We start from the raw sequence: 18159 nt of genomic DNA, 5'->3' as shown, positions 1-18159 counted from the left end.
GCCTGCAGCTCAGCAGGGCCCCCTCAGGGAAAGAGTCAAATGTCTTTAAGATGGGGTGTCCTAAAAGGTCTTTTCCAGTCAGGCACACTCTAGTGCCTAGCTCCAAAGTCCGCGAGAGGATTTTGTTGCTTTTCCTCCATGGAAAAATCCGCATGGCAGGACCCAAGTGCTTGTGTCTCAGCTGAAGCTGAATCCCCATCTCCCTCTTTGTTGGTTGAGCTGTTGGGAAGGAAACTGATGGCCAAGTGTTTGTGACGCTGAGATTGGGGGGCTACACTGTGTGGGAGAGGAGACCTGGGAGCTGCTGCAGGAAAGGTGCTTGCACTGCAGTGGATGGCAGGGGGGTGCCTGAATCCCCCCTCCCCTCACGTTTCTGGGATCTCCTCCCTCTCCCTCTCTGACAATGTTTCTGCTGCCTGGAGCTGTCTCTGCTGGGAACCACTTCTCTGTGCCCAAGTCTCCTCCTTTCCAGTGCTCACAGAAAGAGAACTCCATCCCACCTGCGATGTGCTCAGCTCTGCCCTGCAAACACCTCCTGGCAGCAGGGAACTGCTCCAGGGCATCTCTGCCTGCACAGGGTCAAAGGAGCGGCTCAGATAACTCAAAGGGAGTTGGCGACCCCGTGCCTTCACAAGAGTGGAAAAACAAAGTCCCATCTCCCACTGTCCACCCAGCCAAACAAGGTGACTCATCTCAAAGCACAGACTCCTTTCCTTTCAGGTAATCCCCACTTTGACCATCCTCTTGAAAAGTCTCCTTGGAAATGCCCTGGCAGTGATCCCCCGGGGTGCAGGGACCGTCTGCGGAAGGACAGCCCTGGGCTCCTCTGGCTGCACACCCAGTTTTGTATCCCTGCAGTCATCCCAAAGACAAGGAAACCACCGTGCCCTGACCTACTGAAGTGCAGCAGGGAAGCCCTGCTCTAGAGCACGTCCTCCTCCTCTACTTGGGAATCTGTGAGAATCATCCTGCCAGGTCCTACAGGCTGTGGGATGAACCAGGTCTCCTCCAAAGAACACCAAACTCGGTACCCTGCTGCCAGAGACTTACCATACAGAGGGCTGTGAAGATTCCTCCCGCAGTGAGAGCTCAGCTATCCCCCCACTCCTAGAGTGCCTTTAACATCTCTGCCTTGCTCCTCTCCCCTTGGCACCTGCAGGCGGTGCCCTCAGCCCTGCTGCGCTTTGGGCAGAGTTGTCTCTCTGCAGTGCTGTGGAAGGAGTGCTGCCCGCTTGCCATGAATTCCCTCTGTCCCAGGAGCCCAGCCCAGCTCAGCAGCAGAGGACCAGCCCAAGGCAGCCCTTTCTCTGCCCACTTTGGCCTCCCTTGAGGTGTCCCTGGGGCTTCAGGAGAACCTGCTGGGAAACAGGCTGACGTCAGCACTGATGTTCCCTTCCTCAGCTGGGGAGAGACACTTCTTTCCAGCTGTGTCATTTCTATTATCAGAGGCAGAGTTAGGCATGAGAATAGCCTTTCCTTGTCGCACCATTACACAGGACACCCGGAGAGTTCTTTACTCCTGGTGAGTGCAGTGATGCAGCTGAATCATTTGAGGCATCTCGTCCTGGGTTTGAGGTCCTGGGCTAGAAGAGGACTCCCTCTTGTTCCTTCCACAAACCCACAGGAGCTTCCTTTGTGCAAGCCTATGTGGCATCTCAGGCAGGTTCAGTTTCTGTTGATCAGCTATTGAAACCCACCACTGCAGTGCGGCATGGTCTCACCCATCTCCATTCAGCTGATGCGGAGAAGGTCATGAACAGGAAGCCTATCACACTGGGGTCTCAAATGATTTGGCTGCTCCCAAACTCTCCCAGTTCTTCTTTCAACAATGCTTTGCTGAGGCCCTTGATGATACAGTCGCCACAGGTGAATGATTTTCACAGTGTTCCTGGATCACAGCTTATCCACACCCAAGGACATTTTGAGCAGCACCTTGTCATCCTGGAGATCAGCTTCACCTCCACCACAAGTCTTCAGCAACAGTACAGACAACAAAGCCTGCTTCTTCCAGGGCTACAAAGCCCAGCCTGGCTTTTCTGGTGTTGTAGGGAGCAGCGTTTCCTCGTTTAGTGCCTTCACATTGCCGCCTGCCATCACATCCAGTATGTCTCTGGTCTCGAGCACAGCATTAGCAGGTGTGGGGTCTTGGGCACTTGGTACTGGGTTTGCCTGTGACAAGTCTAAGTTTGGCCCCAGTGCTCCAGCTCAGGTGCTGCAGACCAAATGTGCATCAGTGCCCTCAGCCTGGGGCACAGACAGGAGGAGCTGGAGTCCCATGTGCCATCCTAGAGTTTGCATGTTGGTGGAATAAGTAGCAAGGTGCGGTGGGACAGCTCACAGTGGTGCTGCCATGGTGCATATGGGCTTTTCAGGAGAGACGGGCCAGGAAGATGAGGAGGGAGATGCCCTCCATGTGCAGGAGCTTGTTATATGTGTGGAGCTCCTCTATGGGATGTGCAGCAGGTTACATGAGCCCTTGTGAGTGAGGGTCAAAGGAGAGGCCTGTTAGTGTGACACCCTCGTGGGAGACAAAGCACCTGCAATCAGGGTGAGGAAGTGGAGAAAGGTTTGCTTAAGCAAGCCATGGAAGTCCTCAGATCCATGACCCCAAGTGCTATTGGAGACTTTAATGACACTCACTGACAGGTGAGCATGGCAGGATGCATACTGACCAGCTGGTGTTGGGGGTCTCTTCGGACAACTTCTTTGCACAGGCAAATATTAATGAAATATTAATAATAAAATATAAAGGAAATAATGAAATAGATACAATGTATACAAAACCGTTTCAAGCTCCCAGGGAGATGTCAATGGCAGGCACTGGGGAAATCAACGACTGGACTCAGCAACAGATAGGAACTGGATATCGGATATAGATTCAGGAATGCACAGATCAGGATCAAAGGCAGACAAACAGGGTCCTCCTCAGACATCAGTCACTGAATAAAGAGAGCCATTAAAGAAAAGAGCTGACTTTTTGATCCCTCAGCTTTTACACTGAGCACGGGAGATGGGATGGAACACTCGGGAGATGGGATGGAACCATGGTAATGCTGGCCTCCTTTGTGGTATCTCTGCAATAAAAGGGAGTTTCCTCAGTGCCATGGGTGAAAATAGGCCTTTTCTTCCTAAACTGGAATGCAGAACACACTCAGGGAACTGAAGGCTGAAAGGCCTTTATGATGTGCTTGGGTGCTGAATGGACTTGGGGGATGGATGAGGGCATCCCTCATGTCTCATCATGATGAGAAGCCATGACATGAGATGTCAAAACTGGCTCATAAGTCATGACTGACTCACCCCAGACTTCCCTCTTGATTGTCAGTACATCAACATTCAGAGACGGAGCACCAGCCACATCCCTTGCCTTTGGGGATTCACAAAGTCCAAGCCTGCTGGTGAAGTCGTCACTCACAGGAATGATGGTGGCCCCATTGAGGCCATTGCTCCTCTTCAGGAACAGCAGGGGAAGCTCTGGATGACGAAGGATGCCAGAACACGCTCCAGAAGAGAAGACCAGTGCTAATCCTGACACCTGAGTGCAAAGAAATAGCTGCACCTCAACAAATTAAATTACAAAAAATCCCAAACTAAAACCAGAGAACAGCATCCGCCACCAGAACCATTTCAGTGGTAGTTCCAACCGCTGCAGAGCTGCAGCTGATGGCCCTGCTGTCCCTGTTGCAGGACTCCAACTGACAGCAGTTACCAAGGCCCTTTGGGAAGACTGTGCTGGGTGTCACCTTCTCTGAAGAGGACCTGCTGCTTCCCTCTGGCTGGCATTAGCAGCAGAGCCCTCTGGTTCTCCAGCCCACACTTAAATCCCTTGGACGCAGGAGGGACCGGCTTTCAGCCACTGCCTTAACAGCTGCCTTTGCTGTGCTCCTTTTCTGTCTCTCTTCCTACCACATCCATCAGGATGGGCTTCTTCTCATTCCAGATGGAGCCCAAAGCCTCAGAGTACACTGCCACCCCTGCTTACCCACCCTAGCATATGGTAAAGAAATAACAGTTAGCAAATAGGAACTCTACCCACAGTGTGTATCTGGCCAGCCTATAAAGCTGTAAGAGCTCATCCTAAAGCTCCGAAGGTATAGACCAGCCGATACTTTGATACCATATCTAACTCCCGTATGATCTGTCCTGAAGGTCAAATCATTGTTACCTTTGGAAGAGGATGGAAGGTGAGGAGAAGTGGGCAGTAAATGATGAATGGGTGGGAAAAAGCAGCCAAGCAAGTGGCAAAGGAAGGAGCCGAGTTGTCCCAAGGCCAGCTCAGCCCAAGGAGCTTTGGCTGGCCCACTCTTGAGGATGGCAAGCCCTGGCCAGGTGAGCTCACAAGCAGCGGGCGGGTGCTGCATCACTGCCCCTTTGTGACAGGGGCCACCCCGCCACACACGGGGACACACTGCGGCCCCACAGCTGCCACAGCCTGGGCACATCCTGCAGCCACCAGCCAGCAGCTGTTGAGCTGCCCCAGGCACTGCTGGCCAAGGGCTGCTCGTCTGCCTACAGAGCTCCCACCTCTGCCTGGAGCCGCACCAGCCCCAGGCATAAAAACCTGCCCAGAGCTGCCAGCGAGCCCCCTCACAGCTTTGGCTGCCACAGTCGGGGGGCTGAGGGCTTCTTTTCCATTCTTCCCAGCTACAGGACTGCATCTGCAAGACTCGTGCAGCAAAGCACCTGGTTTCTTACAGTTTCATTTCCAATCAATTTAACCTACCCCCAAGATACAGCCACAGGCTGACTCTGAACTAGTGCTACCAAAGCACCACCTTGAGCAACTGCACTGGGTGCACCTTGGGTGACCGCCAGGCCCCCACCCAGCTGCTCTCCCACCCTGCAGCTCCAAAAAAAAATTTCTGGGTGGTTTTTCAGCATCTGGTTTAACCCCACGACCTGCCTGGAGGGCAATGAGTGTTGCTTCTGCCCCAACGAGGCAGCTGGTTGCTATTCCTGCCCCCCTTGAGCTCACCAGTTGGGCCCCTGCACCACCTGCGTCCTCTAGTTTTCCCCACTCTTGCTCAGGGCAATGGGTTCCTCCTGCTCAGCTCAGGGCAGGGAGTTTTCCTCCTGCTCCACTCGGGAGGCTTTCTTTATATCTTTCGCTTTGGGCATCCAGTGTGGCCTCAGCCATCCTTGGGTGGCTTCTTTTCATCATGTCATCTCAGGACAGATGTTTTTTCCCCGCTCTTTTGCCCCTGCCCTACACCAGGTGCCTGGATTTACTCCTGCCCCACTCAAGGTGGCTCTTTGTGTCTCTGCTGAAATCGGGGTGACTGGCTTCGCTCCTGCCCCACTTGGGGCATTTAGTTTTTTCCCTCTCCTGCTCAGGGCATCTCCTTGTGCACCAGCCCCCGCCCTGCTCGGAGGGGCCATTAATGTCCCGGCCACAGCAGGACCACTGGGGCTCCAGCACCATTTCCCTGGGACCAGCCCCTGGCCAAGTGCTGCCCTGAATTGTCACATCACAACCACGCTTTTGCTTCCCAACCTCCTCTAGCACCGCTCCTCCAGCTGGCATCTGACATTGGAAAAAGAGCCTGAGCCCTGTGATCCCTCAGCTTTTATACTGAGCATGATGCAGGTGGGATGGAGTTCTCTGTTAGTCAGCTTTGGGTCACCTCTCCTGTCCGCTCCTCCCCAAAGGTGCCATCCCTCTACGCTTCTCCCTTCCAACCCTCCGTGCCCTGCCATGTTTAACCCACCACAGTCATCCTTCCCAACTCTCCTGCTACCAACAGTGCTAACAGGGTGGGATTCCTCAAGGGCTCCCCCAGCTTGGCATCATCTACAAAGGAGGTGAAAGTGCATTTTCTGCCATGATACAGAGAGATAATAATGTTCCATAGTAATTGTCAAGGGCTGGTCTTTGATGGATGCCACTAGTAAGTGGCTGCCAGAAGGACTTTGTACCAATCCCTCATCATTCAGACAGCTTCCGACCTACCACATCGTGCACTTCTTCAGCCCGGCTGTCAACAACCTGGCTATAAGGAGACTACAGACGACCATGTCAAAGGCCTTGCTAAAGTCCGGGTCCACAACACCCCCTTCTTTTCCCTCCCACATGTCTTCTGCGATCCCTTTCTTTTCCTTCAAATGCCTGCAGATGGCTGCAGGAGGACTTGTCATATCCCCTTCCTTGGTGAGGCTGGCCAGTCTGTAATTGTCCCAATCCTCCTTCCTGCCCTTTTGGAACACTGGTTTCACGTCTGCCTTTTCCAAGGCCCCAGGAACCTCTCAGATGACTCTGGCCTTTCCAAGGTGTTGGAGAGAGATCTCACAATGGCAGTGGCCAGCCTTCCCCCTCTCCATGACACCAGAAGTCTTCTCATTATGGCACGCTGCCAGAGGAGTGCCCAGGAGACAATCTTACCTGTCCAGGCCCTCAGGGCCACTTCAGAAGAGAACCAGAAGTGATTTCTTCCTACAAGCCCTCAACTCCAATGGGATCTCTCTGCAGCTGACAGCTTTCCTAAGCTATTTCTGTCAGTTCCTCCCAACCCCCATCCTTCCTTCTCCTCAGGCTGTAGATGAGAGGATTGAGCAGGGGTGAGGTGCGTGTTGAAACAGGGCTTTGTTAAACTCTCTCGTAAGGGCTGTTCTGGGCATCCCACTGACAGTGTTGGGGGTGCCGTAGAAAGGAGTGGCGCCAGTGAGGTGAGAGGAGACGGTGGAGAAGGCCTTCTGCCTGCCCATGCTGGGCAGGAGAGCTACCCCCAAGTGCAGCTCTGATGCATACACAGCATTCCAGCATGAACAGGAAGGGGAAGACTGGGCCTAGAAGCAGGTTATGAAAGCAAAGCCTATGAGGGTCGTGGTTTCATGTCAGGAGAGTTTCAGCATTGGTGCAAACCCACCAAATCACAGAATAATAAACAGGCTTGTGTTTTAAGGGACCTTTAAAGGTCATCTAGTCCAACCCCCCTGCAGTGAGTAGGGACATCTGCAATTAGGTTGCTCAGAGCAATGTCTGTCCAACCAGACTTTGAATGTCTCCAGAGACTGGGTACATACAACCTCTCTGCGTGACCTGTTCCAATGTTTCACCCCCACAAGGAAGAAGTGGTCCAGGACATGGGGACCACAACATGTATCTGGGACAAGAAGGAAATGATTGCTGTAGATGACAGAAATCCACATAGCCCATAGGAGTCTCTTCAAGGCAATTCTCACTTCCTTATTCCTCAGGCTATAGATGACAGGGTTAAACATTGGGGTCACAATTGTGTAAAACAGGGCAAGGTATTTGTCGGTGTCTATGGAATCCCTTGACCGTTGCTTTAAGTAGATGACTGTGGCCGAGCCATAGAAGAGCGTCACCACCGCGAGGTGTGAGGAACAGGTGGAAAAGGCTTTGTGTCTGCCCAGAACTGAAGGTATTTTCAGAATTGTCCTGATAATTTTAATGTAAGAAATAACTATTAAGGAGAAGGGAAAGATTGCAAATACCAGGATGATGGTGTACAGCGTCACTTGGTTCCAGTACGTGTCTGCACAGGCCAGCTCCAGCACAGGGGGCACATAACAAAAAAAGTGATGAAGGTCATGGGATGCACAGAAGGGCAAAGTGAACACCTGGTAGGTCTGTCCTACTTGCACTGGTACGACAGCCACCCACAACCCCACCACCAGTCTGATGCAGAGACCCCTCCTCATGAGGAGGGGATAGTGCAGGAGGTCACAGATGGCTATGTAGCGGTCGTAGGCTATTACAGCCAGAAGGCACTCAATGCTGCCCAGGAAAACCAGGAAATACAGCTGGGCAGCACAGCCAAGGAAGGAGATCCTGCCATCCTCCAGCAGGAACCCCACCAGCATTTTTGGCAGAGTGACTGGTGTGTAGCAGATCTCCAGGAAGGACAAGTTCCTCAGGAAGAAATATGTGGGGCTGTGGAGGCTTGAGCCCACCACTGTGATGAGCACAATCAGGCTGTTCCCTGTGAGGACCATGAGGTAGATGACCAGGAATACTGTGAAGCACAAGCCCTGCAGGCTGGAGTGGTCAGAAAATCCCAGAAGAATGAATCCAGATCCACCGGTGTGATTCTCCAGGCCTTTTCTTTGGGGCATTTTTTCTGCACAGAGCAATTCAAATAACAGGCTCTCAGAGCATGCTGGTGGCCTGTCCACCATCACAGACACTTCAAGCTTAGAGAAAGACTACAAACATCAGCATACGCGCGATTGCAGGATTAGGCGAGTTTGACCAAGGTATGCACGAATGTTTGGAAATCTAATGTGGGTCGTTTGTGGAGGGGAAGTTTGTAAAGAGAGAGAACAGAGTCCTTGAGCCTGAATGACTGGGTTGTTTTTGTCATATGGGTAAAAGAAACTTGACTTTCTCCTTTAGAGGTGATTTTATTAAATAGAACACCTAGTGAAAGATGAGAGAAAAGGAAGAAAAGAGACAAATACTAATGCCTTTAAGAACAGCCTTGCTTACGTTCCTTGTCCAGATTCCGTAAGAGGTGCATTTAATGTAAGAACATTAAGAAGGAATAGGGTTAAAAGTGGGGAAGGATGAAAAGGGGAAGACAAAGCAAGGCAAGGCTAGGCAAGGAGAGGCAAACAAACCAAAGTAAGGCAAGGTATGACTTGATTCTTAGACCTTAGAGAGAGAGATTAATCCCAACTCTTCTCATGTGGGAGAGCTCATCCCCTGACGCTGCGTCCACACACTAAGATCTGGAAGACTATCTTAGATCCGAATCATCAGTTTTTGCCTAGTGAAGGGTGAATCCCATCAGAAGTAACACAGGCTTCTCTCTGCCAAAGAATCCAGTGACACTGATGCATCCATGGCACATTTTAACAAGACAGAGAAGCAGCAGTTTCTGCTTAAATTACCAGTTTTCAGGGTGCTAAAAGAGATTTTTGTGCAAGCAATCAAACTGCTTTATGCAGTTCTCAATCATAAGGAGAAGAAAGTGATTAAAAGCATGTGATATCCCCATGACACCCAATTTTCCTGCACAGGTCAGGCATCTATAGCTTCTGAATGAGTCATGAATAATTCAACATTCCCAAACCTGCTGCTCTGTCACTTGGATTTCTGACAGCTTACAAATTCAGCCGAGGGCGCATTCGTTCCAATCCCAACCCTGCAATCCCTTGCAGAAGCAGAGCAGTGCTCTTGCTGCCTGAGGAACTCAGCCTTCCCTTCGCATTGCCCCCCTTCCCAGAGCAGAAAGGCTTCCCACTGGGCACACCTGAAGGACATCAGCTACAATCAAGCAGCACCACAACAGCCAGTGGCTTCTTATGGAGAAGGCTCTCAGCTGAGAGATGTTTAAGAATCTCAGTTTGAGGTTCAGGCAGAGGGCTGAGGGTGATGACTCTGTCTCTCCAGCTCTCCCTAACTCCCTTTGAGAAGTCTTCTTAAGCTCTGATGAGAAGGGCAGCCAGTCATAAAGCATGTGACAAAAGCATTTGGATTAGCCAAGCGAAAAACGTAAGGCAGTTTCCTCCAGAGGAATTCAGAAAACCATGGGGTCCTAATAGTTTGATTCTTTTTCCCAAGGCATTCCTGCCTTCTCCCTGTGAGTTTTGTCTATTTCATAGAGAGATAGATTTCAGTTCAAAATTTCCAAGATACTGTTAGGGTTTGCGTGAGGGAAAAGTCACAATGATTGTTTTCTAATCTACCTACTTATTCATATAAATGTACACAAAATTGAAATGCTTTATTAAAAAAAAAAAGAAAAAAGCAAAACTGTGAGATACCCACTTTTATTTTAAATTAAGTCTTTAACTCAAAGCAACCATTTGACTGCAAATTATCCACATACCAGCATTTCCTGCTTGTTTCAAAACATTCTCAAACATACAGCCTGTTATTTTTAGCTCTCAGATGTCTCCGCGCTTGGCAAGATCGCAGGTAGAGCACAGTTCAGGCCAGCTTTGCTCACGGGGAACTGCCCGAGGGTGACTTCTGTGGTGACTCTCTGACTGGCAGCGTTTCTCAAAGCTGAAGGAAGCCCATTCCAGTGACCCCAGTCCAGCTGGACAGAGGACTGCAGCCGCTGCTGGCAGTAGCTGTACTGCCACGCTACCTCAGCGTTTCAGGGCACGCCAAAAGGGATTTACCGTTATCAGGAGCCAACAGGCAGGAACGTGCTCCTCAGTCTGTGATGCTGCAGGAGGCAGCGGTGTTCCCTTTTCCTCTCTGTCATTCCCCTGGAGACCACCTGGATATTGTTCTCTCGACACCTTTCTGCCACTCTCACCTGGTCACAAGTCAGTTCGTAAGCAGCCCCAGGAGAGCAGGTGGGCATGTTGGTGCTGCCACTGCTCCTCCCCAGACACCCACAGCACAAGGAGCAATTTTATAAAGACTGTCAGAATCATGGGTGTTAGCCTGATTAACAACTTCCAGCATAATTCCATGCCTTTAAAAAGTGGAGAAACTGAAAAATGGGATTTAGCTGCTCAAAGGGAAACTGCTAAACTCGTGGAAGGGGAATAAAAAACAAACCTCAAAAACCCAGGGAACCAGAAAATAAGCCAATTCAATCTGGGTTTACCTCGACGGCACAGCAACAGAAAAAGCTTCTCCGCACCTCCACTTCTCCGCGTTCAAACCTGTGCCTGTGCCCCACGTTATCCCCGTGTTAGACAAGGTTTGCCCTGAGAGGCTGAACTCACACTGTTTCTGCTGTCTGCATGATGGTTCACATCCAGAAGGGGCCTGGAGACAAAGCTTGTATTTGAGCTGCGTGCATGAGAAGGAAAAAAGGACTGGGTCATGTCACTACACTGCAAATCTCTGTATTTGTACAGATTCATTTCACCCCAATGCCTAAAACCTGGTTGAGTGATTCTTACCACAGCTGCCTTGGGTGGCTCTGTAGCCAATAGCACAAATAACCCCTTCCAGCGGGAAGTATCTCCTGCCCTTGTGTGAGGTTAATGCACTCCCTGATTTCTCTGAAGCCCTACATATAACCCAACAAAATCAGGATTAAGACAATAATATCATCTCCCACCAGGACCGAAAGACCGAAGTCAGAAAGGCTGTGAGGAATCAGTGCTATGGCTTGGAGTAGCCATGGACAGGGCCAGGCGCTGCAGGGTGATTTCCTCCTCTCAAAGCTGTAGAATGGCAAATACGGAGTGAGGTCAGTAGAGCTACTCCAAGCGGTCATTGCATGAGAAATATGCCATCCACAGCCTGGATATCTGGGTAACTCAGCTCTTGTCAGAGTTGATGGAGAAATAATGAGTATATTCTATGAGAACTGAAAAATGGTTCATCTGACCCAAGGGTCTGACTTGGGTGACAGACAGTAGTGCCTCCAGATGATGAGGAAGCAGAAGGCAGCTGCTCAGTCCCTGAGGGTGATATCAGTGTGCTAGTCTGTCCATCCCAGTTGTGCTCCCACTATGTTCAGATTTTTGTTGGTTTTTTTTTTTTCTGTTTTCTTTTGTTTGGATTTTTTTTTCTGATGCTGTTACCATGATATCCATTTTTAAAAAGGGTAGAAACGAGGACCCTGAGAACTACCGCCCTGTCAGCCTCACCTCTGTGCCTGGCAAGATCATGGAACAGATCCTCCTAGAAGCTATGCTAAGGCACATGGAGGACAGCGAGGTGATTCGAGACAGCCAGCATGGCGTCACCAAGGGCAAGTCCTGCCTGACCAATCTAGTGGCCTTCTACAATGGAGTGACCACATCAGTCGACAGCAGAATAGCTACAGATGTTGTATATCTGGGCTTCGTAGGGTCTTTGAAATGGTCCTCCACAACATCTTTCTCTCTAAATTGGAGAGATATGGATTGAATGGATGGACTGTTCAGTGGATGTGGAATTGGTTGGATGATGGCATCCAGAGGGTAGTGGTCAATGGCTCGACATTTGCAAGGGTATGTAGCAATAGGAAGAGGGGCAATGGTTTTAAACTAGCGCAGGATGGGTTTAGGTTAGACATTAGGAAGAAGTTCTTTCCACTGAGGGTGGTGAGACACTGGCACAGGTTGCCCAGAGAGGTGGTGGAGGAGGCCCCATCCCTGGAGACATTCAAGGCCAGGCTTGATGAGGCTCTGAGCAACCTGATTTAGTTGAAGATGTCCCTGCTTACTGCAGGGGGCTTGGACTAGATGGCCTTTAAGGGTCCCTTCCAACCCAATATATTCTATCATTCTATGAGTCTATGATTCTATGATACCATACCCACCCATCACCCTCCTTGTGGCCCAGTCCCTGAGCAGATAAAAGGGAGCTTCATTCATCAAATTTCTCTCACAGATTTCCTACCAATATTTTGAGGGGAGAAATGTTCCTCAGAGGAACTTCTATATTTATAACGGTGCATTTTGCATCTCTACTTCTGCTGCTCTGTTTCTTCTTCTTCTTCTGTCTATTCTGTCTTCAAAGAGCTCTCCAAGGAAAAGATCCATTGAATCCTAGAATGGGGCAGGTTGGAAGAGACCCCTGAACAGCATTGTACTGGGTCTGGCTGGGATGGAGTTAACTTTCCCCATAGCAGCCATACCCTGCTGTGCTTCCTCCTCGTGCCTGGAACGGTGTTGATCCTGCACCAGTGTTTTGGCTATCGCTGAGCAGTGCTCGCACTGCCTGAGGGCTGTCTCTCCAACGCCCTCTAAAGGTAGTACACTCGGGGTGGGCAAGTGGTTGGGATGGGACAGCTTTACTGAATTGTCCAAAGGGATATTCCATGCAATATGGCAACATTCTCAGCAATAAAGGCTGAGAGAAAGGAATTGGGAGGACATTCGCTATTAAGACATTTGTCTTCCGTAAAACCCGCTACATGTACTGAATCCTTGCCTCCCAGGCGGTGACTTGACATTGTCTGCTGATGGGAAATAGAGAAAAAAAATCTTCCTCGGTTTGCCTTTTCTTCTGCATGTGGCCTTTGCTTTTAAGCTTTTTCTTTTTTTTTTAATGTTTTTTATTAGTTGATTTTTCCCTCCTTCTACTTGCTTTTATTTTGACCCATTTTTTTTTTCACCTTGTTTTGTCCTGGTCTCTTGCTGAGAAGCACACAGGTTGTTCCTGGCATCATGCACAGCACTGTCAGGGCTCTGGCAGGGCTGTTCAGAGACACGAGTCCTTCCCTGGCACGGGCAGAGGCCCTGCAGCAGACTCCCTGGCCTCCTGTTGCCACTCCCAGAGGCTGGCAGCACCTCAGCCCTGCGCTGTGTCTCCCTGCTCGGCACCTCTCTGAGATGCCCCACGGCGTGAGGAATGGACACAGGGACCTGGGGTCAAGGAAGCCCATCCCAGTGCTGCATTCAGGGGGTTTCCCTGGGGACGTTACTCTCCAAATGAAGTGACCTCCAGACACTGTCTGTCCCACAGGCCTTCATTGAACCCCTGGGAATAGCTGATGGTGTTTGGGCTTACTCGGGTTCATCTCACCCCACGCACATGATGTGCATGCTTGCATCTCATTCCTACAATACAAACATGAACTTGTTCAGAAGACCAACCAACCTCTCCAAGCTGGGACGAGAGGCCAGTGGTGGTTGTTACTGGAGAGGTGTGTGAGGATTGCCCTGGGGCATCTTACCCCTAGTGTCCAGCACACACAGGGACAGAGAAGAACCTGCTCTGCTGGCCCTTCATGTCTTTCCCAGGAGCCCTGGCTGAGTGAGGAAGCTGCCGCTTGTCCCCAGCCTGCACACTCACACAGTTAAGCTGCACACGGGTGTTTTCCCTTGCAGGGCACTTTCCTGGGCATTTTCTTGACAGCAACTTTGGAAGAAGGCCTGAGCCTTCAGGCACTGCCCTGAGGCAATGCCATGGTGTGATGGAGGAGCTGTTGGGGAGGCCAGCTCTGCCAGAGAAGCACCCAGTGCCTGTCCCTGCCTGAGGGGACAGCACACAGCAGGAGTATGAGCTGCCAGAGCACTCGGTCCTTACAGCAGCGCCAGCGCTCAGCAGGAGAGTGTGGAAACGGAGAATAAGTCTGAAAAGAAGGCGGCTGGTGCTCCCTGACAGTGCTGCTGTGCTGAGACACTTTCCCCTCCACCTCTGCTCACAGGCATAGCCCTGCAGCTCCAGAGTGAGTTCCAGAGGGAAGATCTTGGGCAAACAAGTCGCTAGAAGGTTCTTTATTTTGCTTAAATACACAGAGAGCACAGGTCCTCTTTTACAATGTCTGTGGGATTCACAAGTTAAGACAGATGCATAATGAGAAAGAGCAAAATGATGAGAATTCTTTGTGGACAGCATTATACAAAGAAAACCAATGCCAAAATCACAAACTGAAACCAAAACTAACAAAAGCTACAGAAGAAGGGCTTGCCGTGTAACAAGTTACATTCTGAGTGGTTTCCAAAACAAGACCCAGAAAGTTTATTGCTTCTGAAAATCATCTGGTCATCAGTTTCCACAGGGTATCCTTGAGCTCTTTGTTCCTCATGCTGTAGATGAGGCGGTTCAGTGCTGGAGGCACCACTGAGTACAGCACTGCCACCACCAGGTCTAGAACATGGGAAGAGATGGAGGGGGGCTTTAGGTAGGCAAACATGGCAGTGCTGAGAAGCAGGGAGACCACGGCCAGGTGAGGGAGGCACGTGGAAAAGGCTTTGTGCCGTCCCTGCTCAGAGGGGATCCTCAGCACGGCCCTGAAGATCTGCACATAGGACAGCACGATGAAAACAAAACAACCAAATGCTAAACAGACACTAACCACAACAAGTCCAACTTCTCTGAGGTAGTCTGAGTCTGAGCAGGAGAGCTTGAGGATCTGGGGGATCTCACAGAAGAACTGGTCCACTGTGTTGCCCTGGCAGAGGGGCAGGGAAAATGTATTGGCCATGTGCAGCAGAGCATGGAGAAACCCACTACCCCACTGCCATGTGGACACAAGCTCTGCTGCCCATCAGGGTCCCATAGTGCAGGGGTTTACAGATGGCCACATAGTGGTCATAGGACATGACAGTGAGGAGAGAAAACTCTGCTGACATAAAAAAGAGAAAGACCTGTGCAGCACATCCCCTGGTGTCACACAGGGAATTGTCCATGGATTTGGGAACAGTGGTGGAGATGGAGCCCAGGTCAAGAACAGAGAGGTAGAGAGGAAGAAGTACATGGGGGTGTGGAGGCGGTTGTCATGGGCGATGGTGGTGATGATGAGGCCGTTGGCCAGGAGGGCAGCCAGGTAGATGCCCAGGAAGAGCCCGAAGTGCAAGAGCTGCAGCTCCCGTGTGTCTGCGAATGCCAGGAGGAGGAACTGGGTGATGGAGCTGCTGTTGGACATTTGCTCTTTCTTGGCATGGGGGCCTTGTCCAAAGGAGGAAAACAACAGGAAAATAATTAGGACAGGCGCCTTATAGCAAAGACAGTCTCCTTTTCTTTGTGTTTTTAATTTTCTACCATCACGCCTGGTAACTGTTCTTTTTAGGGGAAGAAATCCTCATTTTTATGACTGAAAATGTGGACTCTTCAGACAGGACAGGACACAGGGCTCTAATCCCTGTGGTTTAGTGCAGAGTCAGGAGAGCTGCAGTGTCCATTAGTCTTTTTTCCATCTGCCCTGTGCTTCTGCTTGTGCTGCCTTGAAGATGACTTCACACACAAATTCCGCTCAAAAAAAATCCCAAACAAATAACTGAACTCATATGGGAACAGCGGAGCACTGTTTGAAAGGACAAATATAGAAATTCTTCTCTTTCCCAAAGCAGAGTTAGAGCTGTGATGGGGAGAGCAGGACACAACCCCTCACAGAGAGAAGCAAAGGACTCTGTGAGGAGAGTGCCGACCCCCGAGGAAAGGCTCAGCCCTCCCTAGGATCCCACAGGAGAGCTCTGCCTTTCTGGGGGCAGCTGGCAAGCCAAGAGGACAGGCAAAGCAGAGAGTCTGGCGTCCCTAGGATGGGATGTTCTGAGGGGAGAGTCAGCTCATTGCCCAGCAGAGAATGCCCAGAAGACGTCTCCAGTGAAGGACCAAAGGAGAGCTGCCTGAGCGCCCCCTCCCCAGTGTGTGTTGGCAGTTTCCCCCAGCCCTTGCCCATGTCTCTGCTGTCTGGAGCTGCCCCTGCCAGGAGCTGCTTCTCTGTGCCCAGGTCTCCTCCCTCTCCCTGCTCCCACAGCCCATCCCACCCGCTGGGGGCTCAGCTCTGCCCTGCAGACCCCTCCTGGCAGCAGGGCACTGCCCAGGGCCATCTCCCTCTTTGTGGCTCCTCAGGAGGAGATGAGAGAAAGCCTGATGCTGGAAGCAAAGGTGCTGCTGGTGCTGTGTGTAGGGAGAGGAGGGGGTGAAGGCACTTTGTGAGCTTTCTGGCAGATCTGCTGATTCCTCAGTGGAACAGTGACAGCTCCTTTCCCTCAGGAGACAGCTGAGAGCACAGACCCTGCAATGTCTTCATCTTCCAGGCAGCCCCTGCCTTGACTTTCCTCTGTAAATGCTGCCTCTGCCAGTGCTCTGGGGGAGATCTGCAGCTGTGGGCAGCCCTGACCCACACAGCACACTCTCAAAAGAGCCAAAGGACCCTGCCCTGAGGGGAGTCTCCCCTTTTCCCCAGAGCTTCTCCCCACAGAAGCTCGGGGGGGGGGAACTCCTTGGGCAGGCTGAGAGCTGACCCTGGCAAGCAGCAGAGTCCCTGCCCCGGCACAAAGCCCCCTGGGGTGCAGGGACCCTGCTCTCAAGGACAGCCCTGGGCACCCCTGCCTGCACACCCACCTGTCTTCAAAACCCTGCCACAGTCCCTCGCAGAAGGCAGCCCTCCTTTGTCGCTGCGATGGTGCAGCAGGGCAGCCCTGCTCTGAAGCACATCCTTCTTCTCCACACCAGAGAAGCCAGGAGAGCCATCCTGACAGCTCCTCTCAGCCAGCCCTAGAACATCCCTCCAGGAGACTCCCCTGCCTTGCCCTACAGCCAGAGACTGACTGTGTCAACAGGGGTGAAGATTTCCCCAAGAACAAGCTCAGAACTCTCCTCCCACTCCCAGCTGCCTTTATCCTCTCTGTGCCTGGCTCCTCTCGGGTGCCTGCAGGCAGTGCCCTCAGCCCTGCTGCGCTTGGCAGAGGAGCTGCTCCTGGGCAGAGCCGTCTCTCTGCAGCGCTGCCCGCTTGCCATCAGCTCCCTCCATGCCAGGAGCCCAGCCCAGCTCAGCAGCAGAGGACCAGCCCAAGGCAGCCCTTTCTCTGCCCCCTCGGGGCTCCCTCCAGGTGTCCCTGGGGCTCCAGGGGAACCTGCTGGAAAACAGGCTGAAGCAATCACTAAGCTGGGGAGAGGTTTTCCTTCCTGAACTGTCATTTCACATATCCAGAAAACAAGGAGTCTCAAGAATCATATTTTCTTTCCCTGTCATTTGGCAGGACACACAGACAGGGATGGGAAGTCATCACCTTTCTCCCTCCTGCTGAGTGAAGGGATTCAGCCAAGTCAATTGAAGCATCTCATCCTGATCTGTAGCCCTGGGGCCAAAAGGGGACTCAGCTCCCTCCCATTCCTGCCACAAACCCACAGGAGGTGGGATTCTTCTTGCCTCAGTTCAGGTGTGCACAAGATGAGCACCTGCATGTGAGCTGTTTGTGTCCACTCCCTTGCTAATTAGTGGAGAGTGAGGGTGTTGTTCAGGTGGGAACACCTGGTGAAATTTGAGGTGACACCAGAATTTGCCCAGGATATGTGCAGGTGACTGCAAGCTCTAATGCCGCAATGCTGAGATACAAGGCAGCATCTGGGGGCACCATCATGGAGCCTGGTGAGGAATTCCTTTGGTAGATGGAAATGAAAGAAGATGTTACATTTAGGACAGCTAAAACCTTCACTATTCCTTACATCCACAGCACCTACAGAGGTAGCCAGCTGACCAAATGCAGCTAAGTCCCTCTCTTTCTCTTCTCCACCAGCTGGATTTCCTAGATCTCCACTGACTGTAATGGCAGACGTCTCATGGACATTCCCCCATTGCTCAACCTAATTCAGGACAGCTCCTCAGTGGCCATATATGGCTTGTTGTGCCACCTGAGATGCCAGCGCCCTCCAGAACAACTGCAGGTTGCTGGCACGGACAGCACAGCACCTACAGGAAAGCTGTTCCTGATCAGAGCAGATGCATGACAGAGACCCCAGAGAGCTTTGCAGATTTGGTTCCTTTGGGCAAGCCTATGTGGCAGCCCAGGCAGGTTTGGTTTCTGTTGATCAGCAACTGAACCCCACCACTGCAGTGAGACCCA

At 51.4% G+C, this 18159-nt stretch overlaps 1 protein-coding gene across 1 annotated transcript; it reads right to left on the bottom strand.

Annotated features, from left to right (window-relative positions):
• Positions 1-2464: 2464 nt before the first annotated feature.
• Positions 2465-16779, bottom strand: LOC141736858 (olfactory receptor 10AG1-like). Its single transcript, XM_074571484.1, has 7 exons — positions 16658-16779; positions 15178-15259; positions 7054-7999; positions 6625-6783; positions 5951-6001; positions 3393-3535; positions 2465-2537 (listed from the first exon to the last, which is right to left on the bottom strand). Exons 2-7 carry the CDS (start codon positions 15234-15236, stop codon positions 2465-2467), a joined length of 1431 nt encoding a protein of 476 aa, XP_074427585.1. The 5' UTR covers positions 15237-15259; positions 16658-16779.
• Between the last annotated feature and the right edge of the window lie 1380 nt (positions 16780-18159).

This window comes from Larus michahellis, unplaced genomic scaffold (assembly GCF_964199755.1).
Source record: "Larus michahellis unplaced genomic scaffold, bLarMic1.1 SCAFFOLD_35, whole genome shotgun sequence".
NCBI classification, from domain to species: Eukaryota; Metazoa; Chordata; class Aves; order Charadriiformes; family Laridae; genus Larus; species Larus michahellis.
This window is presented reverse-complemented; position numbering and strand designations above follow the sequence as displayed.